At 53.2% G+C, this 26,654-nt stretch overlaps 1 protein-coding gene across 10 annotated transcripts in view; it reads left to right on the top strand.

The window, feature by feature from the left end:
* MAN1C1 (mannosidase alpha class 1C member 1) overlaps positions 1–24,367 on the top strand; it is a 56,311-nt gene extending 31,944 nt beyond the window's left edge. The window contains exons 4-15 of one of the 10 annotated variants that reach the window (XR_010784968.1): positions 6,386–6,501; positions 8,042–8,122; positions 10,301–10,395; positions 15,068–15,191; positions 17,064–17,157; positions 19,968–20,083; positions 20,259–20,478; positions 20,935–21,107; positions 22,102–22,217; positions 22,606–23,680; positions 23,897–23,939; positions 24,046–24,367. Coding sequence is in view for 1 of the 10 variants with exons in the window: in XM_066565000.1 (XP_066421097.1) it covers positions 6,386–6,501; positions 8,042–8,122; positions 10,301–10,395; positions 15,068–15,191; positions 17,064–17,157; positions 19,968–20,083; positions 20,259–20,478; positions 20,935–21,107; positions 22,102–22,217; positions 22,606–22,726 (1,256 nt within the window). In the remaining 9 variants the exon portion in view is untranslated. Of the gene's footprint in view, positions 1–6,385; positions 6,502–8,041; positions 8,123–10,300; positions 10,396–15,067; positions 15,192–17,063; positions 17,158–19,967; positions 20,084–20,258; positions 20,479–20,934; positions 21,108–22,101; positions 22,218–22,605 lie in introns of all 10 variants that reach the window. The other 9 variants (XR_010784967.1, XR_010784965.1, XR_010784964.1 and 6 more) reach the window with 9 other exon arrangements.
* Positions 24,368–26,654: the final 2,287 nt, after the last annotated feature.

Genomic DNA, 26,654 nt, shown 5'->3' with positions numbered 1-26,654 from the left:
GGAGCTGGTTTGGGTGTGAAGCTCAGAGGGTGACATGGTGTGAGTGACGTCCTGTGGCTCATAAATGCATGGGATTCCAGTGGATCCCTATTTCCTCTGGAGCTGTGTGGAAATCCACGTCTCAGGGCCAGGATTGAGAGCTGAAGACTTGGTAACTGCAAAGCAGGGCCAGCAACCTGGGAATGCTGAATGTACCAGGGTGGGGAAGGGGAGGAGACAGAACTGAGACTGAAATCATGGGGAAATTGTGTTTTGGGCTGATGGGGGCTGGTTTGGGGGAAATTGTGTTTTGGGCTGATGGGGGCTGGTTTGTTGGGGTGTGAGGTGGGGCACAGAGAGTCACCCTGAGACCCCCATGGATGGCAGCTCCCAGCTGAGGGACAGGGACAGAGCTGCCTGTGACCCTGCCTGGTGGCCTTTGCTGCCCATCAGGGCATGGAGAGCACTCAGGGGTGACCCTTTGACCAGTACCTGCAGAGGAGAGTGAGGAAGATTAATGAGAGGAAGATGGGAAAATAACCTTGGCCACGGAGTGGTTTTTGATGAGGTCCCTGAAGTGTAGGTGCAGTGGTTTATTTGGAAAGCAGAGAAAAATGAGGTTGCTCAGAAGCTAATGGACTTTTTTTTTCCCTAACTCTGCAAGAGAATGTGCTGATACAAAAAGAAATAGATCTTTTCTAATTCTTGGACTGCTTCTTTGTCCCCTCTATCTCTGGCTTCTGCTACCTTGTTGCTCAGATGTAATTTGTTTAGTTTCCCTTAAATAAAGGGAATGTAGTTACTCTGTGTTACAGCTATCAGGCTCCCAGACAAAAAACTCAATAAATAAGGCACTGGCAGGGCTGGAGCTCAGGTCTGATGTTTCTGCTTTCATCTGCAGTAGGTACCACTCACAGGCAGCTGAAGGACTGTAATGAGGTGATTGTGGATTTAACTGAGCAGTTTTCTTTCCTCCTGCAAAGCAAACCCATTTCCCAATTCCATTTGGATTTTCTGTTTAATTTCTGTCAGCTGGAACCTGTGGTTCCAGCCCTGTCCTGGGGATCCCTGACATCTGATCCTTGCAATGGGAGCAGAGTGATCTTCCCCTGGAGAACACCTCCTGGAGCTGGAGTTCATCTCCAGTGCCCAGCCCTGGTGGGAGTGCTGGAGGAAATGTCAAGAAATCAACAGGTGGGGAGGGTTCCTGCACCATTCCAGAGGGGAGGTGGACGGATGGATGGATGGATGGATGCATGGATGGATGCATGGACGCATGGATGCATGGATGCATGGATGGCTGCTGCAAAGTGCTTGGGAAGAGCAGAGACACCGGGTCATGGTGGATAAATTCATTCTCATTTTTCTAACCATCACATTCTCTTGCTTTAAACCCTCTTTCTTTTCATGCTTTGAGGAAAATTCCTCCTGCTTTTTTGGCTGGCAAGAGAAGCTAAAGGCCAGACAGGGAGCTCTGGCCTAAGCCCAGATCCCAGCTCAGGAGCTCCCAGCCTCTGCTTGTGCCTGGCCTGGAGCGCTCTGCACAGGGACTGGCAAATCTTGGCTGCAGGGCAGATTTTTCAAGGAGCTGCAGTGATTTTCACAGTTTACTTGGTTGCCAAGATAATCCTGAGCTGTGTAAAACGTCTCTGTGTGGATTTCTCCCAGAATTGGACAGTTTGCCACCAGCCAGGAGCTGTGTGGTGGCGCGGTCCCAGACAGCTCCCAGGCTTCTCACACACATTGGGGATAAATGTCAGGAGTTCAGGCTGCTCTCCAGGCCCTGTCATGGAGAAAAAGGACCAAAAAGAACAGGAAAAGCAGAACTTGGAGATGGGAATTTTTCAGACTCCAGCTGTACCAGGGCACTGATTTTAATTGAAGCCTTCAGCCCAGCAGAAGCAGGGAAGGGATCTCGTGTTTTCCCCCCTGTACCCCAGGAGGTGAAGGTAAACAACCAGAGCCCCTTGTGCCTTGGCAGTTAACAAGTTCATCATGTTTCATAGAAACTGCATCCTAATTTTTATTCCAAACAAGGTTTCAGCACTAATTTCTGTTTTGACAAACACGATCTGACATAAGAACAGTGGGAGTCAAGACCTTTCATTTTTGATCTGGGTTTACATTGTGCTGATCTAAATTCCTCCCCCTTCTGCTCTTGCTTTTCAGTTGTAAACTCTGTTATTAAAGTTAGCAAAGAGCTGTTTAAACCCCCTGTTCTGTGGCATTTAAAGAGTCCTGCTGCATGCAAGATTAAGTCTGATATCTTCCTAATGGCTCGTGCTGTTCATCTGAGGCGTTGGCACAAAGCGTCACTGTACGGGTTGGAAATGGCTTTGTTGGAAATGAAGGATTTGGTTTCTGCTAGCTGAGTCACTTCATCAAGGGCTCCTTGCCAAATGGCAGCACCAGCCCCCCTGGGGCCCAGGGCATTAGAGATGACATTCCCCAAGCTCTCTGCTGCTGCAGGGCTGCCTGGGCTCAGGGTAAAGGCAATCACAGGGGAACGTGGCTCTAAACAGGGGGGACACAGCACAAGGAATTTTCTTGTGGAAGGTTGGAAGGGGATGATCTTTAAGGCCCCTTCCAACCCCAGCCAGCCTGTGGAAGGATAATTTTATTTGAGCTGAACCCTGACATCAGGGAGTGCTGGAGATCCTGGCGAGGATGCTCCCATCTCCTGCTGCTTGGGCATCCTGGTGTTCACCTCCCCAAAAGCCCTGAGCTCCTCCTTGGACCCCAGATCAAGGCTGGTGGGACAGGAGAGTCCAGCCTGTGCTTTGGGTGCCTTTGCAGGGTCCTTGTTCTCCATGCCCAGGCACAGAGGGTGTGCTGGATCCAGGAGAGCCTTTGGAAGGAGCTCTCCTTCCTGAGGCAAGGCTATTTCAGAGCCCACTCAGAGCTACTTGGCTGCTGAAGCATCACTTTGGTGGCTTTTTTTGAGGCTCTCAAGGGACAGACTTGCAGCTGGGAGACCTTCAAGTCTGTCTGGCCTGTGATATTCCATGGTGGCTATTTTGGGAAGAGAGGGCTGAGGGAAGGCAGTGCTCTCCATGCCTCCCATCACAGCTGCTCCCCTCTGGAAAATCAGACTTTTGCTAAGCTCTGGGGGCTGGGTGAGTGCTGGGGTTAGGCCACTGGTTCAGGTGTTGGGAGAGGCAGGTGCAGGTGAGTCTGGGCTTGGACATGTAGATCCCCAGCCTGCAAACACCTGGCCCCAAGGTTTTTCATTTGGGGCAGAGTTTCTTCCTAGAGCCTGAGTCACCTCCCACAAAAAAAAAAAAAAAAAATTAAGAAAAGAAGAAACAAAAGAAGGCAAAAGCACCAATGGCAGCTCCTCTCCACCCAGCACCTTTCCCAGCCTTGTGTTAATGAAGTCAATGTTGGTTGGTGCTCTCTGGGGTGGGTGGCAGCAGGAACAGAGCAGCCTTGTTGCCCACACTCCTCTCTCCATTCTTCTGCTGCACAAAAGAGCAAATCCAGGGTGGCACAGCTCCTTCAGCTCAGGGAGAGATGAACCTTTGTCTGCTCCCCTCAGCTGCTGCTTCTCCTCCCCAGTCACCACTCAGGGACAGCTCTGGGCAGAGGCCCTGCCACCAGAGCTGCTGTGACACTCGGAAATGTCCCCAGACGCCCTGGATTCCTCCTGAGGTCCCTGTTCTGGTCCCTGGTGAAGGTGTCCCCACCCCAGCCAGCCTGGGGCAGGATCAGGAGGGGATTTCATTGCACACTTGGGTTTGTGGGGTCCTGCTCCAAAGCCGCTGCTCCCAGCCCTGGGGATTTCCAGCAGGGTTTCTGTCAGGGGTTTCTTGTGAGGCTTTCTTGGTTTAACACTCCCTCAGAGCAAGAACAGTCAGGCTGAAACCAGCAATTTCGAGCTGAGGGTGTCAGCAAGAGTCAGAAGTGACAGAGAGGGGTTTGATTTGGTTTCGAGCTGCCTCCCCTTTGATTGCAGCCCTCCCACCCTAATGTGCAGGTGCAGAGAGGTGCTGGTGCTGTGACAGAGCTGGCAGGAGCTGGCAGGAGGTGTCACCACCCTGCCAGGTGGGTGTGTTGGTGCTGCACTCATTGCTGGGGTGTGCACACACCAAATTCTGGAATTCTGGCAGCTGCCCCTGCGGCTCCTGCCTGCTCTGAGGAAGCCGAGGCTGAGCAGGCAGGAGGGCAGGTGCTGCCCTGGCACAGGAGTCACAGGCTGGGGCTCAGGGGCTCTCTGGGTGCCCTCTGTCCTGGCCAGGGACAGGCACAGCCAGGCCCTGGTTTGATCTGTGCTCAGGAGGGGCAGGAGCTGCCTTTTCACCCTGTCCTGGGGCTGGAGCCGACCCAGCCCCTCCTGGCCGGGGCAGGGCGCTGGGGCTGCAGGAGAGGAGTCACTGAGCATCTGCAGCTGCTTCAAAGCTGGTGCAGAAAAAAGGGAGCACGGCCCAGCCCCTGGTACAGAACACACAGCCCCAGGTTCTTCTGATGCAGAGGGCGAGGGAATATTTAAAACAAATGTTTAATGTGACACAAAGGCAAAGCAGCAGGGAGTGAGGTTTGCCCTCCACTCTGTCAAACACAGGCAGCAGAGCTGAGCCACTCCAAGCAGAGCTCCCAGTCCCCAGAGCCATTCCCAGAGTTAAAGGCCTGACTTGCTGAAAAGATAAAAGGCTCTGTCAATCCCAGCAATATTCCTCACTTCAATTAATCATCCCAGAAAATGGTGAGTTTGTTGTCTCTTTGTCTCCATTTAGCTTGAGCAAATCCAACTTTCCTCATTGTCTCTCTGCAGATTATGAAAAGCTTTTGTTGATTATATCATCAAACTCAGGCGAGCCCAGCAGTGTGATTCTGCTCTCAGAATATCACAGCAGCAGCTGTGCCTCAGGTGCCACTGCCCTTCCTTCCCTGTTCAGATGCTCTCCCTGCCTCCCTGGCACGTCTCTCCTTGCTAACAGGAAAGTGTATAAAAATCACCTAATCATTAATATTGAAGAATCATTAGGGCTGATGAAAGCAGCCCTGCCTGCCATGGTGTTGTTTTCCATGCTCAGTGCTTTTGGCAAGCACGCCAGGCCCACTTGAGCCCAGCTGATTTTTAGAGCGCACCAGTTGATCCAGTGACCGACTCCATCCACCCACTGCTCCTGGAGGTGGCTGCAGTGACATGGTCATTTCCCAGGCCTGCAGGAATAAATGGATGTCTGGAGGCTGTTTCTGCCTCCCTGCTCTCCCCCAGCCCCTGCTTTTGATGCAGACAGCATCCAAAAGGCAGCAATCCGTGGTGGAGCAGCAAAGTCCTGCTTGGGTTTTTATTGAAGCAATGATGTGCTGGCTGGCTGAGAAGTGTCAAAACTGCAATCTTGGAGCATCAACAAAATAAGGCAGGATCCATCCCTAGGGGAGAGGAGGGCTGAGAGGAGGAAGGAGCCCGGGATGGGTGGATCTGAGCCCTTCTCTGGGCTGCACACCAGAGTCAGACCCAGTCCCTTGTCCCTTGGTGAGAGCACAAACATTGCTGAGCCACTCTGGCCAAGGCAGGGCTGGGAACAAGGCCAGGGCTTGCACTTGTGGCTGGGGGCTTCAGCTGCGGACCCTGAGCTGTTCCTTGGGGCAGCTCTTGTAGCCATGATAATTTCTGAAAAATCCTTTCCTTGGGATTGTTCCTCCTGAGAAGCTGAGAGGCCTCAGGAACAACATGCAAACAATGGTTATCTGCTGCTGTGGAATGCAACAGGTGCATCTGGGATTGGGCTCATGTGGTTGTTTCTAATTAATGGCCAATCACAGCCCAGCTGGCTCAGACTGTCTGGTCGGCCACAAGCCTTTGTTATCATTCTTTTCTATTCTGTGCAAGCCTTCTGATGAAATCCTTTCTTCTATTCTTTTGGTATAGTTTTAATATAATATATATCATAAAAATAATATTTTATATATCATAAAATAATATATCTCATATAACAAAATAATATATCTCATAAAAATATATATCATAAAATAATATGATCTATATCATAAAATGCATCATAAAATAATATAATCTATATCATAAGAATAAGTATATTATATATTTTATTATATATATTGATATAATATATCATAAAATAGATCATATAATAATATATCATAAAATATTATTTAATATAATATATATCACAAAATATATATCATAAAAATATATATCATAATGAATCAAGCCTTCTGAAACATGGAATCAACATTCTCATCTCTTCCCTCATCCTAAGACCCCTGCAAACAGCCCCACAAGTTCTTGCAGAACTCAGCATTCTTCCAGGCCAGTGGAAATGGTGGGTGCAGAGCTGAAATGCCCCCAGCCCGGGGCCTGGGAGCTGCTGCTGCCTGTGCCAGCCCCCCAGGCTGACTCAGAGCTGTGCTTTCAGCTCTCTGCTGTGTTTCTGCCACACAGGAGGCCTTCGAGGAGCAACTGTGATCGACGCCTTAGATACCCTGTACATCATGGAGCTCGAGGAGGAATTCCAGGAAGCCAAGCAGTGGGTGGAGAAGAGCTTTGACTTGAACGTGGTGAGTCAGCTGCTGGGAATGCCTGCCTGTGCCACCTCAGCTGCCAGCCCTGATCACAATCTTCCCCAGAGCTCGCTGGGGGAAGGAACCACTCAGCTGATTTTCTTTGTAAGGCCAAGGGGAGCAGCGCAGGGATTCAGCCCAGGGGTTTTCTGCTGGGTGCAGAGGGGCCAGCAGATCAGCCTCACCTGGCTGACAAGTTCAGTGTTTAATGGTTCTTGTGTTCTGCTCTGGGTGATAGAAACAGACTCTCACTGCTACACACTCCAAGGAAACGTTGCTCACCAAAGAACAAGTTCTGATTCATCTCAGGTAAATGTCTGCCTGTGATAAAACAAGATTTCCTTATTAAATTTCCTTATTAAATTCGATTAAGGTTGTAAACCCAGCTCCCCTTGTCTGGGCCCTTTGTTGGTGTCACTGCTGGGACCTGTGTGACACCTCAGCAGCAGAGGGGGAGCACAGGGGAGCCAGGGTTTGGGCATCACCTCTGCAAACAGCCAGGGCTGCTTCTCCCTGGGCCCTTGGGGCTGTGCTGGGGCTCTGGTGCAGCACAGCAGGGCTGGCAGCTGAAGGGTGCTGTCCCTCCTCTGCCCCTGCATCCCTCACCCCCAGCTGACGGCATCTCATCAGTGGCAGCCACAGAGAATGTTCAAACCAAAGTGCAGCTTAAACTTGTATTTGTTTAATGCCAGTCTCATTGTTGTGAGGAACGGTTCTCCCACGGGAACAATGCCTGCAGCTGCCTTTTTAGAGAAGCATCATTTGGGAGGGCACCACTGGCATTCATGGATTCATAAGAGACAGCCCACATCTGATAAATCTGGTGAATGGTCTCAGTCTGTTACTGAATCGATAAACAAGGGACAAAATCAACTGGGAGATAATTTATCTGGATTTCATAAAAGCTTTTAATCTTGGCCTGCAGAATAGATTGATCTGTAAAGACAAGAGTGAATGCAATGGATTGATCAGTGGAGTCGGGGAGCACAGCAAGGGAGGCAGGGGGAATTAATTCAATATTGCCTCTCTACAAGGAGCTCTCACAGTCCAGAAAGGCAGGACAGGGACTGCAGGACCCACAAGCTCTGCTGAAAACTGGGTGCTGTGATCTGTCTGAAGTTGTGTTGGGGAAGGTTTAGGCTGGATTTTGGGCAAAGGATTTTGGATTGCTGGCACTGCCCAGGCTCCCCAGGGAACGGGCACAGCTCCGAGGCTGCCAGAGCTCCAGGAGCTCTTGGACAGTGCCCAGGGATGCCCAGGGTGGGGTTGTTGGGGGGTCTGGGCAGGGCCAGGGGTTGGGCTGGGTGATCCAGGGGTCCCTTCCAGCTCAGGAGGTTCTGTGATTGTGTGATCTGCCCTGCCTGCCCCAGGTGCTGCCTCAGGTGGTAAATGGGGCAGTTTGGGTGTTTCTCTTCCCTGCAGGCTCCCCCTGTCCCTGCAGAGCAAACAAAGAGCTGAGAGATGGGCACACGGTGCTGGGAGATGGGCACAGGGCTGAGGGCTGTGCTGCACTCAGGGCTCTCCTTTGTCTTTGCAGAATGGAGAAGCTTCCCTGTTCGAGGTGAACATCCGCTACATCGGGGGGCTCCTGGCCACCTACTACCTGACTGGAGAGGAGGTTTGTCCCCACAGAGTGTCCCCCCAGCTCCTGGAGTGTCCCCCCAGCTCCTGGAGTGTCCCCACAGCTCCTGGAGTGTCCCCACAGCTCCTGGAGTGTCCCCTCAACACCCGGAGTGTCCCCACAGCGCCTGGAGTGTCCCCCCAGCTCCTGGAGTGTCCCCCCAGCTCCTGGAGTGTTCCCACAGCTCCTGGAGTGTCCCCACAGCTCCTGGAGTGTCCCCCCAGCTCCTGGAGTGTCCCCCCAGCTCCTGGAGTGTCCCCCCAGCTCCTGGAGTGTCCCCACAGCTCCTGGAGTGTCCCCACAGATGCTGGAGTGTCCCCTCAACACCTGGAGTGTCCCCCCAGCTCCTGGAGTGTCCCCACAGTGTCCCCCCAGCCCCGGGCACCAGCTGAGAGCCCTGCCCTGAGCATCAGATAATCCCCCCTTAACAACAGGCTAAACCCATCCTTTTTGTGAATATGGAAATGCCACTAATGTTCCTTTAATTAAGCCTCGAATAATTACCTTGCACACACCGTGCATGGCTCATTTGCCAGAGATCTTCCCTCCTGTGGGCAATTCTAGCCAGACACGTTTGCAGTTGGACACATTGCTCCCCGGGGAAATGCCATTTGCAGAGCATCTTTGTCTCTGTACTTGTTCCTCTCTCTTGCAAGTCGGATGAGATTTCATCCGACATCGTCCCAGATCCTGCCTGGGGCTAAGGAGGGCAGCTGGGGGGGCAGGGGCTCCCCACATCCCTGTGGAGCAGGAATTCCTGAGCTGGGGTGCCCTGGGCTGGTGTCACAGCCCCTGAGGTGGACGCTGCAGCCCTGGGTGAAGCAGGAGCTCTCATCTCCACTGCCCTCCCTCCTGCCCAGCCTGGAGATGCCATCGTCTGTTTGCTGCTGTGCCTGGGCTGGAGTTCTACATCTGTAGGGAGATGAGGAGATTTTGAATTGTTCCTCTGCCCTTTGGTGAGCTGAAGCTCCGGTTCAGGGGGAGTTGGGTGAGGAGCGGCCCTAAATGAGAGCTCAGCCCTGGGGTGGCTCCTGCACAGTGACACCATTGATCAGGAGCAGCTCTCTTACCTCAGCTGCATTTCAAATGTGTTCCAGGAATGACTTCCCTCTGGGATTTCCCTCCAGGGAAAACTCTCAAAGGCTCGGTGAGACTCAGAGTCTGCCTCAGTGACAGCTTCAACAGGTTTCAGATCAACAGAGCAAAGAGAAGCCACATTAAGCCATAAAACTCCAGCAGTGACCCCTTGAAGTCCCATCAGCAGCTGGGGCAGTGCCTGTCACTTACCCAGTGTCACTGAAAGGCAGAACCCAGTCCCTGCTCTTGCTTTCCCCTCTGAACCAACCCCCTGTTTCCCTGTGAGAGTATCAAAGGTCTGGGAGCCCACAGGAGAGCTCAGGTTTCCTCAGTGCTGTATTTTTAGAGCAATGAATTCCTGCTTTCTGAGAGCCACCACCACAGGGCTAGAGGTAAAAGGCTTGTGCTTTATCTCCTAAGTCACTTAGAGGCTTCTCTTGATCAGGACTAATCTCTGCAGTGAAGATTAGTGCTGGTATCAGTCTGTCCCAAAATCATTGTGTGTGCTTGCTTTGTGCTGCAAGGCACCATAAGCTGCAATTTGAGTGGAAAGCCCAAAACTGAGGCATTACCAGTGCAAAAGGAGCAGCTTAGCCATGAAACCACCAATCCTTCTTGGCCAAGAGCTGCAAGGAGAGGATGGTTGGTTGCAAATCATGTTTTTTACAACAGGAGATGAAAACAAAATCTGGGCAAGCCCACGTTGTAAATCCAGCAGTGCTTCAGCCCAGAAGGATTTCTTCTGATTTCAGCTCAGCCATTGCAGCTCCTTCTGTTCTCTGCCATGCTGGGAATGGGAAGGATTTGGGGAGCACTCTGGATCAGCTCAGATCACAGGGTGCTGGTGTGAGCTGCTCTGCTGCAGGCTGAGGCTTTGGCTGCTGGTTGAGTGCAGATTTGAGAGGAAATTTAGAGATGCCCAAGCCCTGTGAGATTTTTGGTTCCGATTTTTTTTTGTGCAGGGGAGCCAGGGCACAGCACACCTGGAGCTGGGGTTCTGCAGCACCTCCAGTGTTTTATAACTGTGTGTTTGGAAAAGGGGATGTGGGGGATCCTCTGTGACTCCTTCCATCAAATATTTATCCTCCCTTTTAACAGGTGTTCAAGAGCAAAGCCCTGGAACTTGGAGAGAAACTTCTGCCAGCCTTCAACACCCCCACTGGAATCCCACGTGGAGTCATCAACCTGGGCAGGCAAGGCACATCCTCAGCAGCATTTCCTTTATTCTGGGAGCTGGGGAGGACCAGGGCCAGCAGCAGCTCCTCAGAGCTGTCCCCTCTAGGGCAGATTCCTCCAGGTCCCTTCCTTTGCCAGCTCAGACCCTGGCACAGATTGCAGGTGACTCAGGTCACACCCAGCTGTGCTTTATTAATTAATTTGGTGCTGGCCACAGTTTCTTCCTCTGCCTCCTGCCAGGGCTCCCTGCTGCAAGAGCATTTTCCTCACTCATGTTCTGTGAAAGGTGATTTTCTACTCTGCTCGTAGCAGGGATTTTTGCAGTGTGCCCAGCTAGATGCATGTGAATTCATCCAGGAAAAAATGGATTTAAAAACTGGAAAAACTGGGCAAGGGAGTGGATGGGACTGGCTGAGAGTTTTGGTGCTGGAAAACAGAGTAGAGCACACAGCCCTCAGCCAGGCTCTGTCCTTCCTCAGCCCAGAGTTCAGGTTGGTGATGTTCTCAGGGCCAGGGACGCACCTGAGCTCAGTCAATCCCTGCCTGCAGAAGGTCTGGCAGCAAACAGAGCAGAGCTGGGGCTGCCCTGCTGCTCCTGCCTCTCCTGGCAGACAATTCCCTGCCAGCCAGGCAGGATTTGGATTTGCTGCTTCTGATGCATCCAAACAAATCCACGGGTGAGAGCTGCAGGAAATGCGGGTTAACAAAGCCTTTCATCCTCACCTCTTGCGAAACCCTCAGAGTCATTTTCCAGCCCTTAGCCCAAATCTCCTCCTTGGCTCTGCAAGCAAAAGACTTCCAAACATTTGGCTCACGCTGCTGCGTTGCTCAAATATCACTGTCAGCCCTCAGCTGTCTGATGTGCTCCTGATCCCGGGAAAATTGGAGCCACCAGCAGCTCTGTAATTGTCCTTTTTTACAGCACAGACATCCTGCTTCCTCTGTGCCTGATAAAGGCTCTGCATAGACTAACCTTTCACAGAAATGCCAAACCCTCCCCTGCCCTTTGTGAAGACAATTGGAGCAGCCTCTGTCTGCCCAGACATTCCCAAAATGTTTTGCTGATGACCTTGAGTGAGAGCAGAGAAAATCGACAGAACACGCGGGCCACAGGCAGAGCCCCCGCTGCTGCTGCCTGGAGCTCTGGGGCTGGAGTGCCAGGTGATTGAGGAGCAGGGATGGAGGGAGCTGCATCCACTGCCTGAGCAGCCAAAGGCTGCAAACCCCCAGGGAATGGGAATTACTCAGAGTGCAAGGGGAGGGCGAGGTGAGGCTGTGAGACCACGCTGACCCAAACATCAGGGCCACAACAAAGCCCACGAGAGTTTTGCAACGAGGAATTTTCTCTCCAATTCTGCTTTTGCAAGGATGTGCTAATTCCAGAGAGACCTCAGCATCCCAGGAGGAGGAGGAGGAGGAGGAGGAGGGTCCTGCAGTGTGTGTGGGCCTCTGCTGGTGGGGGGGTGAGTTAAAAGGGACGTTCAGAAATTTGAGACCAAAAAACCCCCCGGCATTGAGTCAGTTCTGCACATTCATTCTTGAGGGCCCAGCACAGCCTCCCCCCAGCTCTGCCATAACCAGCTGCCTTTATCTCTTGCTGTCACCTTTTCCTCTGGGGTCCCCTCTCTGCTGAAGAGTTTCCTGTGGCTCCCTGCTGTCCCCTGGCTCCGTGTCCCATCTCACCCTCCTGCTTTGCTCTGTGTCCCATCCCTCACTCCTGCTTTGCTCTGTGTCCCATCCCTCACTCCTGCTTTGCTCTGTGTCCCATCCCTCACTCCTGCTTTGCTCTGTGTCCCATCTCTCACTCCTGCTTTGCTCTGTGTCCCATCCCTCACTCCTGCTTTGCTCTGTGTCCCATCTCTCACTCCTGCTTTGCTCTGTGTCCCATCCCTCACTCCTGCTTTGCTCTGTGTCCCATCTCACATTGCCTGCTTTGCTCTGTGTCCCATCCCTCACTCCTGCTTTGTTCTGTGTCCCATCCCTCACTCCTGCTTTGCTCTGTGTCCCATCCCTCACTCCTGCTTTGCTCTGTGTCCCATCCCTCACTCCTGCTTTGTTCTGTGTCCCATCCCTCACTCCTGCTTTGCTCTGTGTCCCATCTCTCACTCCTGCTTTGCTCTGTGTCCCATCCCACACTCCTGCTTTGCTCTGTGTCCCATCTCACATTGCCTGCTTTGCTCTGTGTCCCATCCCTCACTCCTGCTTTGCTCTGTGTCCCATCCCTCACTCCTGCTTTGTTCTGTGTCCCATCCCTCACTCCTGCTTTGCTCTGTGTCCCATCCCTCACTCCTGCTTTGCTCTGTGTCCCATCCCTCACTCCTGCTTTGCTCTGTGTCCCATCCCACCCTCCTGCTTTGCTCTGTGTCCCATCCCACACTCCTGCTTTCCATCCTGCTGCTCCAGCTGCCACGCTGGCCCTGGAGTGCTCTGTGTGCTCCAGCTGCTGCTCTGTGAGCTCTCCCTGTGCTGCAGCCCTTTCCTTCACACGTCCCTAAATCCCCTCTGTATTCCAGATTTTCCCTCAGCATCCTCTCCTGGCCTCTCTCCTGACCTGCCACTGGTTTTGCTGCTTTGGATCCCCACGGGGGAAGGCAACAATTCGACATTTCAGACCCACTTATCTGGGAGATAAAGGAGGTTCTGGGCACGTTCCTTTCCCTTTGGAGGCCAAGGTCCTTTAAGCAGTGGCTTCCTCTGAGCTGCTGGAGAGCAGAGCAGCTCTGGAGGCCCAGTTTGTGAGGCTGACAAAGCGTTTCCTGCAGGGGGTCACTGCAGGCTGCTCTCCGAGCCAGGGCTGGCTGCAGATGGGCTCTGTGTCCTCCCTCCCTGCCCTCCCCAGCAGCTCTGCCGTGCTGTGGGACCCCAGCTCAGCTCCAGCAGCACATCCCGTGCTGTGCTTCTGGGGAGGGCATCTCTGGGACCCCACAGAGCTGCTGGGACAGCAAACACGGCCCCACGTGGCAGCTGCAGCCCTGCTGGGCTGATCTGAGCCGAGCTGGACTGAGCTGAGCTGAGCCGAGCTGAGCTGAGCTGAGCTGAGTTGAGTTGAGTTGTGCTGAGCCAAGCTGAGCCGAGCTGAGGTGAGCTGAGCTGAGCTGAGCCAAGCTGAGATGAGCCAAGCTGAGCTGAGCTGAGCTGAGCTGAGTTGTGCTGAGCCAAGCTGAGCCGAGCTGTTTGTGAGGCTGTGTGTGGTGCAGCCTCCCTCCAGGGCAGTAAATCAAGGGCAGCAATGGACTCCTGGCAGGTGTCCCCATGTCCCCAGAGCAGGGCAGGGCAGGGCAGGGGTGCTGCTGGGGCTGTGACCCTGCAGGGCAGGGACTGAGCACTGTGACCACACCGCCTCTCTTGACCAAACAGCCAGCTCGGGACCTGCCACGTTTTCCTCTCCATCACAGCAAGGGAAACTTCTTTTATTTCCTCAGAAGGATCATTAGTTTTAACCTCCTGTAAACAACAAACCCGTCCCTCTCCCAGCCAAGCTTCCCGGCGCCATCTAGTGTCACCCCCAGCCTTCCCCGTCACTGGAGCTGCCAGGAGGGGCCCAACGGGAGCCACCACACCTCTGGGGAGCGCCCACAGGGGCTGCCTTGGTTACATCCAACCCTGCATCCTCCAGGACGTTCTCCTCTCTGGGGGTTCCAGGGACACCCAGAGCTGGGGGTACCACGGGGATGTTTTATCCCAAGTATCTGTGTAGGGCAGGGGGCAGTGCTCCTCCAAAGCTGTTTGTCAGCTGAGCTGTGCAGGAGGGATTCCTCTCCCACCAAAAAAAAAAATGCAGTTTGTGCAGTCTGTGTGTGTTAGCCCAGTCCTAAAGAATCTCTGGAAAATCACAGCTCAGTGCCACTGGAACTGCTGCTGAAAATCTCTGGGTGTATCCTAAAATCTGTGTGTGTGTGTCCTAAATCTGTGTGTGTGTCCTAAATCTGTGTGTGTGTCCTAAATCTGCGTGTGTGTGTGTGTCCTAAATCTGTGTGTGTGTTCTAAAATCTGTGTGTGTGTATCCTAAAATCTGTGTGTGTGTCCTAAATCTGTGTGTGTATCCTAAAATCTGTGTGTGTCCTAAAATCTGTGTGTCTGTCCCAAATCTGTGTGTATGTCCTAAATCTGTGTGTGTCCTAAATCTGTGTGTGTGTGTCCTAAATCTGTGTGTCTGTCCCAAATCTGTGTGTGGGTTCTAAATCTGTGTGTCTGTCCCAAATCTGTGTGTGTCCTAAACCTGTGTGTGTGTCCTAAAATCTGTGTGTCTGTCCCAAATCTGTGTGTGGGTTCTAAATCTGTGTGTGTATCCTAAAATCTGTGTGTGTGTGTCCTAAATCTGTGTGTCTGTCCCAAATCTGTGTGTGTGTCCTAAATCTGTGTGTGTATCCTAAAATCTGTGTGTGTGTGTCCTAAAATCTGTGCATCTGTCCCAAATCTGTGTGTGTGTGTCCTAAATCTGTGTCTTTCCTAAATCTGTGTGTGTGTCCCAAACCTCTGTGTGTGTGTGTGTGTGTGAGTCCTAAACCTGTGTGTGTGTGTGTGTGTGTGTGTGTGTGAGTCCTAAACCTGTGTGTGTGTCCTAAATCAGTGTGTGAGTCCTTTCCATGCCCCAATGACACCTGGCAAAGGCAGGGCTGCCCCGGGGCAGGGCCACCCCAGGCTCTGGCTGTTTGCTGGCAGTGAGAGCTCCCTTTTCTCTCCTTGCAGTGGCATGAGCTGGAGCTGGGGCTGGGCATCTGCTGGCAGCAGCATCCTGGCAGAGTTTGGGACCCTGCACCTGGAGTTCCTGCACCTCTCCGAGCTCTCTGGCAACCCAGTGTTTGCAGAAAAGGCAAGTGAGCCCAGCCTGGCTTCTGTGGGGTGGCCTCTTCATCCTCCTGGGGGGCTTTTCCCAGTGTGGATTTTACCCAGAGAAGGGCACAGCCATCAGGAGCCTGCTTTGAGGGACACAGATTGTTCCAGGCAGAACCCAAAGGGAAATGGGGCTGGTCCAGAGTGCCACAGTGGGGTACAAACTGACAGGATTGCCAAAAAAACACCCAAAAATTCCGCATTTCCAGCATGTGTCCAGTGTAGGTCTGTCAGCTGTGAAACAAGGAGGGGATTTGAAGGAGAGACAGGAAAAAGAAGAGGAGGAAGAAGCTGGGAGAGGAAAGTGGAGCTGGGATGGAGGGGATGGAAAGCAGTGAGGGTGGGGTGAGCAATGAGTGTCACAGAGGAGGGAAAAGCAGAGGGTGAAGGGAAACAGGAAAGCCAGGAAAATCTGTGGGAAGATGAAGAGAGGCTGGTGATGTGAAACAGAGACAAGGCTGAGGTTCCTGAGGACAGGGATAATGACAAATTGCTGCCAGGGAGGGGGAGCTGAGGAGAGGCCAGGGAGAGGAGCACTGTGAGGAAATGAAGGGAGGGGAGAGATAAGGAAACGCTGGGGATGCACTGCTAAAAACCAGAATTGCATCCTCAGTCTGGGTTCAAACTCTGTCCCCAGCCTAAGAGATTTTCCTCTTCTCCTCCTAAGCCTGTGGAGGGAAAAGGGCAAAACCTTTCTGAGGGACTCTCCCGGGCTGATGTGTGCACAGAAAATGGAGCACAGCCACCCTGAGAGGGAAAATGTGGGATGGTGTGGGCTCCACCAGCCCAGCCTGTGGGAATTCCTGCAGGGGAGCAGATCAACCCATGAGCTCCCAGCCTGGGACTGGGGTGATTTTAGCAGGAATTAAAGCCCATCTGTGTCTTTTATTCAAACCTGTCATGAATATGCCAAGCTCCCAAACTCCAGTAAATATTATGGAGCCTGACAACTTCCTTGGAAGCACTGGCTGAAGGCTGTAGCCAGCTTTCGGCGTGCAAATTGTCTGATTTTGTAAAAGGTTTAGGGCAAATTAGCTGCTCTGTAGGTTATAATAGAATATTTATGCTGCATGGAATTTAACTGGGTCCCTTAAGGGAAAGGCCTGTTGGATTTAATAGGGGTGAAACCAAGGGGGGCTTTAGAGAGTTAAGTGCTGGCTGTTCTGGGGCATTAAAGGAACTGTCTCTTGTTGAAGTTAAAGGCCTCAATTCATCACGTTAAGTGACCACATGGTGAATTTAAGTGCTGTGTGAGTCACTCATCCCTGCCACTCCTTTCCCTTTGGATCATGGAAAAAATCACCCCTGGCATGGCTCACATCTCCCATTTCCACCCAGATCCCCAAGCATAGAATCAGATTTGGGTTTGGAAGGGACCTCAGAGCCCACCCAGTGCCAGCCCTGCCATGGCAGGGACACCTCCCACTGTCCCAGGTGCTGCCAGCCCCAGTGCCCAGCCTGGCCTTGGGCACTGCCAGGGCTCCAGGGGCAGCTCCAGCTGCTCTGGGCACAGGGAGGAATTTGGGAAGAATATCCCATCTAACCCTGGTCCCCTTTACCTTGGGGCCGTTCCCCCTTGTCCTGTCACTCCACACCCTTGGGGAAAGTCTCTCTCCAATTCCCTGTAACCCCTTCAGGTGCTGGAAGGACAGAATCCCCCAGGATCCCTTCTGGACCATGGCAGTGAGCTGACCTGGGGCTCTGCAGCGTTTCCAGAGCCATTTCTGAGATTGGGGTTGGGCTGAGCCCCAGAGCCTCTCCCTCCCTGAGCTGTGTCCAGGCTGGGAGGGATGGAGGGAGGGCTGGAGGGAGGGCAGAGCATTAACCCCAGGCTGTCTGTGCTCTCTCACAGGTCAGGAACATCCGCAGGGTGCTCAGCAGAGTGGAGAAGCCCCAGGGCCTGTACCCCAACTTCCTGAGCCCGGTGACGGGGAGCTGGGTGCAGCGTAGGTATCCCTGCCTGCAGCAGGCCAGCCTCTCCTCCCCTCCTCCCTTCCCTCCTTCCCCAGGGGCTCCTGGCACAGCAGCCAGCCAGCCAGGCTGTGGGACAGGAGATAAGCCAGGCTTGGCAGGGAGCAGGGCAGGAAGTGTGCCCTTACCCCCAGATGTGTGTCCAGCTGTGTGTGCCAGCTGCAGAGAGAGAATCAGAGCCTTGCTGAGTGTCCCAGCTGCAGAGAGCGTCCCTGTGAGTGTTCTCAGAGAGAGAATCAGGGCCTTCCCTGCACAGGGGCTCATCCCACAGGTGTTGGGAGCCAGCCCAGGCTGGGATCCTGCAGCCAGCACAGGGAGCTGCATGGGGAGCACATGAGGTTCCCCTCCAAAGTTCAGGAGCCACCTGGAGAAGCAGAGGGCTTGGAGGAGCCCTGGATTCCCCTCGGATCCGCCTCAGATCCAGGGAGGAATTCTCCTGTGCATTCCTGTTGCTGTTACCATGGCAGCTCTGCAGAGCCATTTGGGAAGGAAGGATGAGATAAGGATGTTTGCTTCTCTCCTGTTGGGAGCCCAGCACTGGAGCAATAATCAGGGAAGGTCTTGGAGAGGGCAGGGGAATTGTGGTGGCACACAGGGAGGAGGCTGTGCCCCTCCTCAGGAGTTTGCCCTGTGGCAGGAGCCACTTGTGCAGCTGGGCCCTGATCTGTGACCTCCACTCTCTGCTCTGTTATTGATCTGCTTGTTCTGGCTGCTGGATTTGATGTTGCCAAAGAAAAGTCTCTTTCAGAGACTGGTTTGAACCTGTCAGAGGGCGACATTTGTCATCCAGGCAGGTTGCTCTGAGTCCTGCAGCTCCTGGTGTCCCCATGCTCTGTTGCACCTTTTGCTAGGCTGGATCACTGCAGAGCTCTCCCAGCGCTGCTTTTGGGGCTCTGGTGGCAACAGGCAGGGACAGAGCCCTGGCTGTGAGCAATCCCTGACCTGTAACTGGCAGGGCTGGTCCCAGCAGAGTGCCTGGGATGGTCACAGCATTGAACCAGAGCTGCCCTTGGGTGCTGGGAGGAAGCCCTCATCTCTTCTGCCACGAATTTAATTCTATTTTCTGTCTCTTCTGCCACGAATTTAATTTCTGTTTTCAGAGAGGGGCCTGGTGGTGCTTTCCTAAGCACAGTAAAAGCAGTTTCTGATTGCTTGGGACAGGAGGTGCCTGGAGATTTCCTGGTTCCAGACAGACCTTCACAGGCTGTTTGTGACCTTGGGATCTGCCCCCATATTCCAGGGAGGGAGAAGAGTGATCAGCCCCTTCTGCACCCCCAGTGCTGCTGGGGACAAACAGATGAGGGCCAGAGCAGGGAGGCATCTGCAGCCTGCTCCCCAGAGAGGCCGGGCTCTCATTTCCTCTCCTGCCATTAAAGCTCTTTGCAGGAAGCTGTTTTCCTTGAAATTGCTGTGATTTTCTTAAAAGCTGTATCTTTGACCTGGCTGAATGAGCAGATCTCGTCAGTGGAGAGGCTGGGCTGAGGCTGGGCTGAGGCTGTGGGAGGGCAGCTGTTACCTGTGGGCAGTGGATTTATTGATGCAGGGTGCCTATGGAGAGCAGCTCTGCAGCAGGGCTGCAGCTTTGGGGAGTTTCTGAACGACACACTCAGGATCACAGAGCTGCTCTTTAAAGGCAGCCTGTGCTTGCAAATCCCCTGCCCTCCCTGCTGGCACGGTGTTTAATCTCATTGTTTTGCTAGGGATTATTCCCTGGATCACTGGACACACTGTGTCAGGGATGTTTGCTCTTCAGGTCAGGAAAATGATGCGTGGCTCTTGGTTTGTGCTGCTGGGAGGATTCAGCATTTGGAATAAGCCTCGGGACTTTATCTGTGTACAAGGAGAGGGGAAACAAAAATCTGAGCAGCTCTGACACCCGCTGCATGGGCTCAGCTGGGAAATGAGGGTGGGGCAGAGCCAGGGGGGGACGCTGTTAATTTGTTAATTAACAGGATGGCTCAGTCCAGGGAGGGCCGTTTGTCTTGCTCTCTTAAAAATGGGAGTGCTTGAGTGCTGTAAAGAGCTGCCGTTCCCCCTGTGGCAGAGTTTGGAGCTGTGAATGCATCCAGCAGCTCCCCCCAGGCACAAACCTGCAGCTGCCAGGCCCATTTCACTCTGCAGTCCCTCAGCACCTCCTGCGAGGTCAGAGCAGGGGGGGCTCTGAGCAGACAGCCTGGGAAATTTCATTTCTGCAGAGGAAAACATGCACTGCACATCCCTGTGCCTGACTTTATCACTTTAATGTGCCAGCAAGCCCCAGCCTCGCCCAGGGCCCAGAGTCCCTCCGTGGGGCAGGAATACAAATGGCAAAACCCAGGAGTGTGTCCACAGCCCCTTGCTGGGACATTAAAATGTGGGATCTGTGGGATCCCAACACCTCTCCTTCCTTTCCTGAGGCAGGGAGACAGCTCCCAGGGGCTCCATCCAGATGGAAATCCCTCAGTACCCACCACTGCTTTGGTTTATGAGGCTGGATTTATGATGATGGCTCCATAAACAGGAAGCATCTTCACGTGGCAGGATAAATAACTTGTACGATAAGGCCTCTGAATGGTTCTGCTAAGGGATACTGATGCTCTGGAAAATGACAGAACATTTTTCTCCTGATTGCACTTTCCACCTTTCTTCCTCTCTGAAAAGCAATGCTGCCAGCTCTCCCCAGGAAGCTGGGCAGAGGAAGGAGAGAACAAGGGCATTAAATAGGACGAGATTGTTTCCCCTTTGTAAGGCAGCTGCTCACTGTCTGCCATGAGGCTGAAGCTCTTTCCTGGCTTTCCCACCACAGACCACGTCTCCATCGGGGGGCTCGGGGACAGCTTTTATGAATATCTCATCAAATCCTGGCTGATGTCAGACAAGAAGGACTCTGAAGCTAAGAAGATGTACGACGATGCCTTGGAGGTGAGGAGCCAGCTGCTGCTCCCTGCTTTTTGGGGGGGCCATGGTTCATGAGAAGGGTTCAGACCTTCAGAATGAGCCTCTGGGTTTCCTTGGTTCTCACTCCTGGCACTCACTAACACTGAGTAAGTTTTACTCACTGTCCACTCTCTTGAGATCCTGATTTTCATCCCTCTAGGCAATAGAAAAGCATTTGGTGAAAAAGTCTGCAGGAGGCTTGACCTACATTGCTGAGTGGAGGGGTGGCATCCTGGATCACAAGATGGGCCACCTGGCCTGCTTCTCTGGGGGCATGATTGCCCTGGGGGCCCAGCACAGCACGGGGGACAGGAGGCAGAGGCACATGGAGCTGGCAGCAGAGATCACCAGCACCTGCCACGAGTCCTACACACGCTCAGGTACCTGCACTGCAGGGAGGGCATTGCCTGCCCTGCCAGGGGGGGTCTGTGCCCCAGTGCTTTGGGCTGCAAGGGACCTTAAATTCCATCCCATGGCAGGGACACCTCTCACTGTGCCAGGTGCTCCCAGCCCCAGTGTCCAGCCTGGCCTGGGGCACTGCCAGGGATCCAGGGGCAGCCACAGCTGCTCTGGGCACCCTCATGAACCAATTTTTTCCAGTGCTTGCAAGAGACTGGGATTCCTCAGCACGGACCAACATACCCCTGCTTTTCTGTTTATCAAACCAGTGCAGTTGGTTTTGTCACCATCCTGATCCCTTCTCTCCAAGACACTGCAGAAAAAAAGGCTCAACAAAGCCTTGGGCAAACCCTGGCGTGCTGAGCAGCCCGAAGGCAGCTGGCTGGTGTCCTGCTGGTGCTGGCCTGGCAGTGACAGTGCCGTGTCCTTGTCCCCAGACACCAAGCTGGGCCCCGAGGCGTTCCGCTTCGACGCGGGCAGCGAGGCCACGGCCACGCGGCTCAGCGAGCGCTACTACATCCTGCGGCCCGAGGTGGTGGAGAGCTACATGTACCTCTGGAGGCTCACCCACCAGCCCAAGTACAGGCACTGGGGCTGGGAGGTGGTCCAGGTAAGGCTGCAGAGGGCACCGGGCTCGGGGGGTCCCTGCATTCCTATGGAAATCTTCGCTTCGGTCGGAGGAAGGAGCGGAAATTGTGTTAAACGCTGAGATGGGTCAGGAACGCTCCAGGCTGGGTTGGATGGGGATCTGGGCTTGGTCTAGATGGAGGTGACCCTGTCCGTGGCAGGGGGGTGCAACTGGGTAATTTTGAAGGTTCCTTTCAACCCAGATTGTTCTCAAACCCGTGAGCAATGGGGCAGGGTCTCAAACCTGTGAGCAATGGGGCAGGGTCTCAAACCTGTGAGCAATGGGGCAGGGTCAAACCCATGAGCAATGGGGCAGGATCAAACCTGTGAGCAATGGGGCAGGGTCTCAAACCCGTGAGCAATGGGGCAGGGTCAAACCCATGAGCAATGGGGCAGGATCAAACCTGTGAGCAATGGGGCAGGGTCTCAAACCCGTGAGCAATGGGGCAGGGTCTCAAACCCATGAGCAATGGGGCAGGATCAAACCTGTGAGCAATGGGGCAGGGTCTCAAACCCGTGAGCAATGGGGCAGGGTCTCAAACCTGTGAGCAATGGGGCAGGATCAAACCTGTGAGCAATGGGGCAGGGTCTCAAACCCGTGAGCAATGGGGCAGGGTCAAACCCGTGAGCAATGGGGCAGGGTCTCAAACCCGTGAGCAATGGGGCAGGGTCTCAAACCTGTGAGCAATGGGGCAGGATCAAACCGGTGAGCAATGGGGCAGGATCAAACCTGTGAGCAATGGGGCAGGGTCTCAAACCTGTGAGCAATGGGGCAGGGTCTCAAACCCGTGAGCAATGGGGCAGGGTCAAACCCATGAGCAATGGGGCAGGATCAAACCTGTGAGCAATGGGGCAGGGTCTCAAACCCGTGAGCAATGGGGCAGGGATACACAAAGTGCCTCCGTTCAGGGTTATCTCCACTGTGGCTGTTTGTTCTCCCCACACTGCGGGGGTGGCTGAGGGTTCTGTTCCCCCAGGCCCTGGAGAAGCACTGCAGGGTGGAAGCTGGCTTCTCTGGCATCCGGGACGTGTACAGCACCACGCCCAGCCACGACAACATGCAGCAGAGCTTCTTCCTCGCAGAGACCCTGAAGTAAGTCTGGGCTCCCAGAGCAGCACAGCTCCTGCAGCAGCTGCTCAAGGAGCCTCAGATGATGAGGGGGAAGTCTTCTCCTCCCAGGGGAGGTGTCCCTGCCCAGGGCAGGGGGCTGGAACCAGAGGAGCTTTCAGGATCTTTCCAAGCCAACCCATTCTGGGGGAAACTGGGCAAGGCTGGAAATCTTTGTGAGTTCCCTGCAGCAGAATCTCTGCTGCCCCTGGCTCCCTGGATGCTCCTGCCCAGGGGCTGGGGCTGAAGGGCTCTGCTGGGTTACCAGAGAAGGGTGGGGATGTCCAGGGAGGTGGGAATGTGTCCCAGCTGCTGCCTGTGCCTGCCTGGAGCCCTGCTGAGCTCCTCCAGGCCGTGTGTCCCTGTCCTGCAGGTACCTCTATCTTCTGTTCTGTGAAGATGACGTGCTGTCCCTGGAGGATTGGGTGTTCAACACCGAGGCTCACCCCCTGCCCATCAACCACACGGACTCGAAAGCAGCAGGGCAGCCCTGAGGCCCTGCCCAGCTCCTGCTCCCCCAGCCTGGGCAGACTCTGCTTTTCCTTTCCATTGAAGGAATTCCTGTTGTTCCTGAAATGGTGTTTGGGGGCACTCGTCCAATTGCGGACAGGATTTTCTTGGGAAGATGAACCATGACTAAGCACCTTCTTTTCCTCTGTGAGGAGCTCTATTAGGCTGATGATGAGATGTTTATTCTGGGCCATACTGTACACAGTTCATAGACATTCCTTTATACAGAGAATTTATATGAAATCCACGGATTTTGCTTTATAGTGGCCAAAGGACTGGAAGTTTGCCATAAAATAGACTTTACACACACACGAACACACACACATCCTCCTTTCCTTTCTCTGGTTCATTTCTGCCTTTCATCTGCTCTTGGATTTATCACCTTTCCAGTGGACAGCTCTCAGTGCTCTGGCATTTCTGGTGCTGGGCTCTGGGGGCTCTGCAGGAGAACGAGGAAGGGGAGTTGTCCTTGGGGATGGCTGAGGAGCCAGCTGAGAGCTCAGGAGTGAAGGGAGGACAGGGAGAGGTGATGTTCTACTGGGAAATGAGAGGATCAGACCCTGCAGACAGGAGCAGCCTCAGGCTGGAATTTGCAGATTTCAGGGGGGGACTTGAACCACCCTGATCCCTGCTGGAGGGGTAACTCAGGAGCAGTCCTGGAGGCTCCTGGAGTGATAAATTCCTCCTGCAAGGGACACAGGAGCCAACAGAGGGGCTCTGCTGAGCCCAGAACAAGATCTAAGGCTGCAGAGGCTGTGGATGGTGAGTTCAGGATCCTGAGGGCAGCAGGGAGGGGGGAAAGCTCCAGCCTGGGCTGCAGCAGAACCCACCTGGACCTCTCCAGAGGGACAGGTGACACAGCCCTGGGGTTCAGTGACACAGCCCTGGGGTTCAGGTGACACAGCCCTGAGGGACAGGTGACACAGCCCTGGGGTTCAGTGACACAGCCTTGGGGTTCAGGTGACACAGCCCTGGGGTTCAGGTGACACAGCCCTGGGGTTCAGTGACACAGCCTTGGGGTTCAGGTGACACAGCCCTGGGGTTCAGGTGACACAGCCCTGGGGTTCAGTGACACAGCCTTGGGGTTCAGGTCACAGCCCTGGGGGACAGGTGACACAGCCTTGGGGGACAGGTGACACAGCCTTGGGGTTCAGGTGACACAGCCCTGGGGTTCAGTGACACAGCCCTGGGGTTCAGGTGACAGCCCTGGGGTTCAGGTGACACAGCCCTGGGGTTCAGTGACACAGCCCTGGGGTTCAGTGACACAGCCCTGGGGTTCAGGTGACACAGCCCTGGGGTTCAGGTGACCCTGCCTGAGCAGGGACTGGGACAGGGCCACCCCAAAGGTCCCCTTCAGCCTCAGCCATTCTGTGACTCTGTGGTGTCACAACTGTAACTAAACCAAAATCCTTGCTCCTGATGTATTTTTATATACTTTTTTTTCCCCTGTGCTCTTAAAGTACATTTACCACCCATCACATCTCATTTAACTTTCCTTTTATTGTTTTTTTTTTTGGTGTTTTTCTACTTTTATTTGGAACTAAATGTTACGAGTCACTTGTAATAATTTTACTGCTGTAATAGTCAGGTCTGTGAAACAGAATAAAAGTCTTGTAAAATAAAAAGCTTGTTGGGGTTGATCCTGTAAAAGACCAGCGACTCCATGCTTGGAATGAGACAATACTGGATTTAAAGAGCGGATTTAAAGAGTTTTGTGCAGTAGAAGTTGGTTTCTAGGGGAATCCAGGCAGTGGTTGACAGCAATCCCCAGCTCTGTTCGAGTGCTGGGTCTGGGATCAGCATTCCCTCTGATCACTGCACAGCTCTGTGGCCCTGGGGGATGGAACATTTTTGTTCATTCTTGTGACAGCCTCGTGACAATTGGTTCATTCAGCAACTTGGGGGAAAATAAAGTTGCTTTGAGCAAGTTGTGAAAACAGAAAATGTTGTTTCTAAATTCCTGCCTTTGTAATTCCCCGAGAGAAATAAGATTGTCAGATGGGGACTTAGCATTATCCCAGGGATAAAGCTGCAGCCTGCTAAGCCTGGCCTAGAGGAATGGGTGTTGGTAAATAAACATCTTGGGAGTGAGCTGTGTTATCCGGGAGATTTGGGGATGGGGAGCTCTTGGAGCTCAAAGGATTCTGATAATGGATTAAGGGAATTTCTTAAATAAGAATGACCTGCTCTTGGAGTAACATGGAGCAGAACTTAAACCCTCAAAATAAACAGTGTGGTTCTGGCTTCCTTCAGGAACAGATCCATGGCTGGTTTCCATTTCACACGGGTGAGTGGGACCATCCCACACCCTCCCAAGGAACTTTCCTGCAGCTCGGTGGCCACTCCACAAACCAGGAGCTGTTCTGGCCAAGGGGAAATCTGGGATGGTTTCTCCTGCTGGGTGGAAATCTTCCCTGTTGTTATTTTTAGGATTCCCTTTGATCCAGGTGTGCCTGGGTGGGCCCCACAGCAGATGTGTGGATATTTAACATTCTTCCTGAGTGCTGTAATCCCAGCACCCAGAACAAACCCAGAGAGGTTTGTTCTCTTTCAAGGAGCTGCAGCCACCCTGAATTATTTCACATTTCTCTTTCATTCTCTTTCCCATCAAATAATCCCCCCGTTTCTCATCTTTTGTGGTGACTGGAAATGGTTTGGGTGTAAAACGAACCCAAAGAGAACCAGCTCAGCTCTGCCACCACCCTGCCAGGTCCCCTCCTGCTCATTTCCCTGACAAAGCAGGGCCTTTATCCTGCTCCAAACCCATCCCATCCCGTTACACTCTGTGGCCCGTGCTGGGTTATTATATATATGGTTAAATATATATATATATATAGGGAAGCAGCAGCAGGTTTTAGAGCACATCTGCTGCAGGTGCTGAGCTCATCCCCTGCTCCCAGACCCATCCCTGCTCCCAGACATCATTTCCATGCTCTGCTAATTCCACAGCCACAATCGGGTTCTTTATGGAGCAGAGTTCCAGGGAAGTTTTCTGCTGTGCTGCAGAAGGAATTTTCACTGCATGAACCACAAATTTCCCCCCTGGTTCCACTGCCGGGCTCCTCTGCTTGCTCCCATCCTCATCCTCCCTCCTCCTCCCTTAATGGCTTGGTCATGCTCTCGCTCATCTCCATCTCCAGAGTTCTTTAGACCTAAAACAAAAACGATTAGGCAGGCTTAGGATACAGCAGAGCTTCAAAGGATTAAAGGCTGACGCTTCCTGCTACCCTCGGAGAGATCAAACGCTCGGTGCTGGCCCTGCAGCAGAAATCTGCCCTGGCAGTGGGGGATTGGAGCAGGATTGGAAGCACGGAGGAGCGGGAGGATGAGGTGTAGGGAGTTCAAATAATAAATTTGTGTGTCTAAATAATAATTTTGTGTGTCTTGGCCCAGCCACCGCTAAGGGACAATGTGACAGCAATGCCACTGCCGTGGGAGGGACACTGAAAATATGGGAGGTTGAAAAGCTTGGGGTGGAAATGACCCAAAATGTGACCCATGGTGGTAAAAATGACCCAAAATGTGGGGATGATGCTGGAGAAAGGAGGCTGAGCACCATCACCCCAGGGCTGCCAAGTCATTCCCATGCCCTAATTCCCATCCCCAGGGCTCAAACCTCAGCAGAATCACTGCAAGTGAGCCCACTGATACCTGTTTTATTAAAAAATACCCATTTTGGTCAGCTAGAACCAAGCAGAAGTGCAGGATATGGGTTTGGGAAGTTCAGGGTTTGGTTCCTTCTGGGAAAAGCTGAATTAAGGACAAAATGGGAATGTGGGGATAGACACACACCCCTGTCTCCCATGGATAATAAAGAAAAAGCCCTTGGAGACAAAGGAGGAGGGGGTTCATCCCCCCAGAGCCCTCACAGCAGAGACATTTCAGCCTAAAAAGTGCTTTTTCCTGAACAAG

The sequence above is a fragment of the Molothrus aeneus genome, chromosome 23, assembly GCF_037042795.1.
Source record: "Molothrus aeneus isolate 106 chromosome 23, BPBGC_Maene_1.0, whole genome shotgun sequence".
Lineage (NCBI taxonomy): Eukaryota > Metazoa > Chordata > Aves > Passeriformes > Icteridae > Molothrus > Molothrus aeneus.
This window is presented reverse-complemented; position numbering and strand designations above follow the sequence as displayed.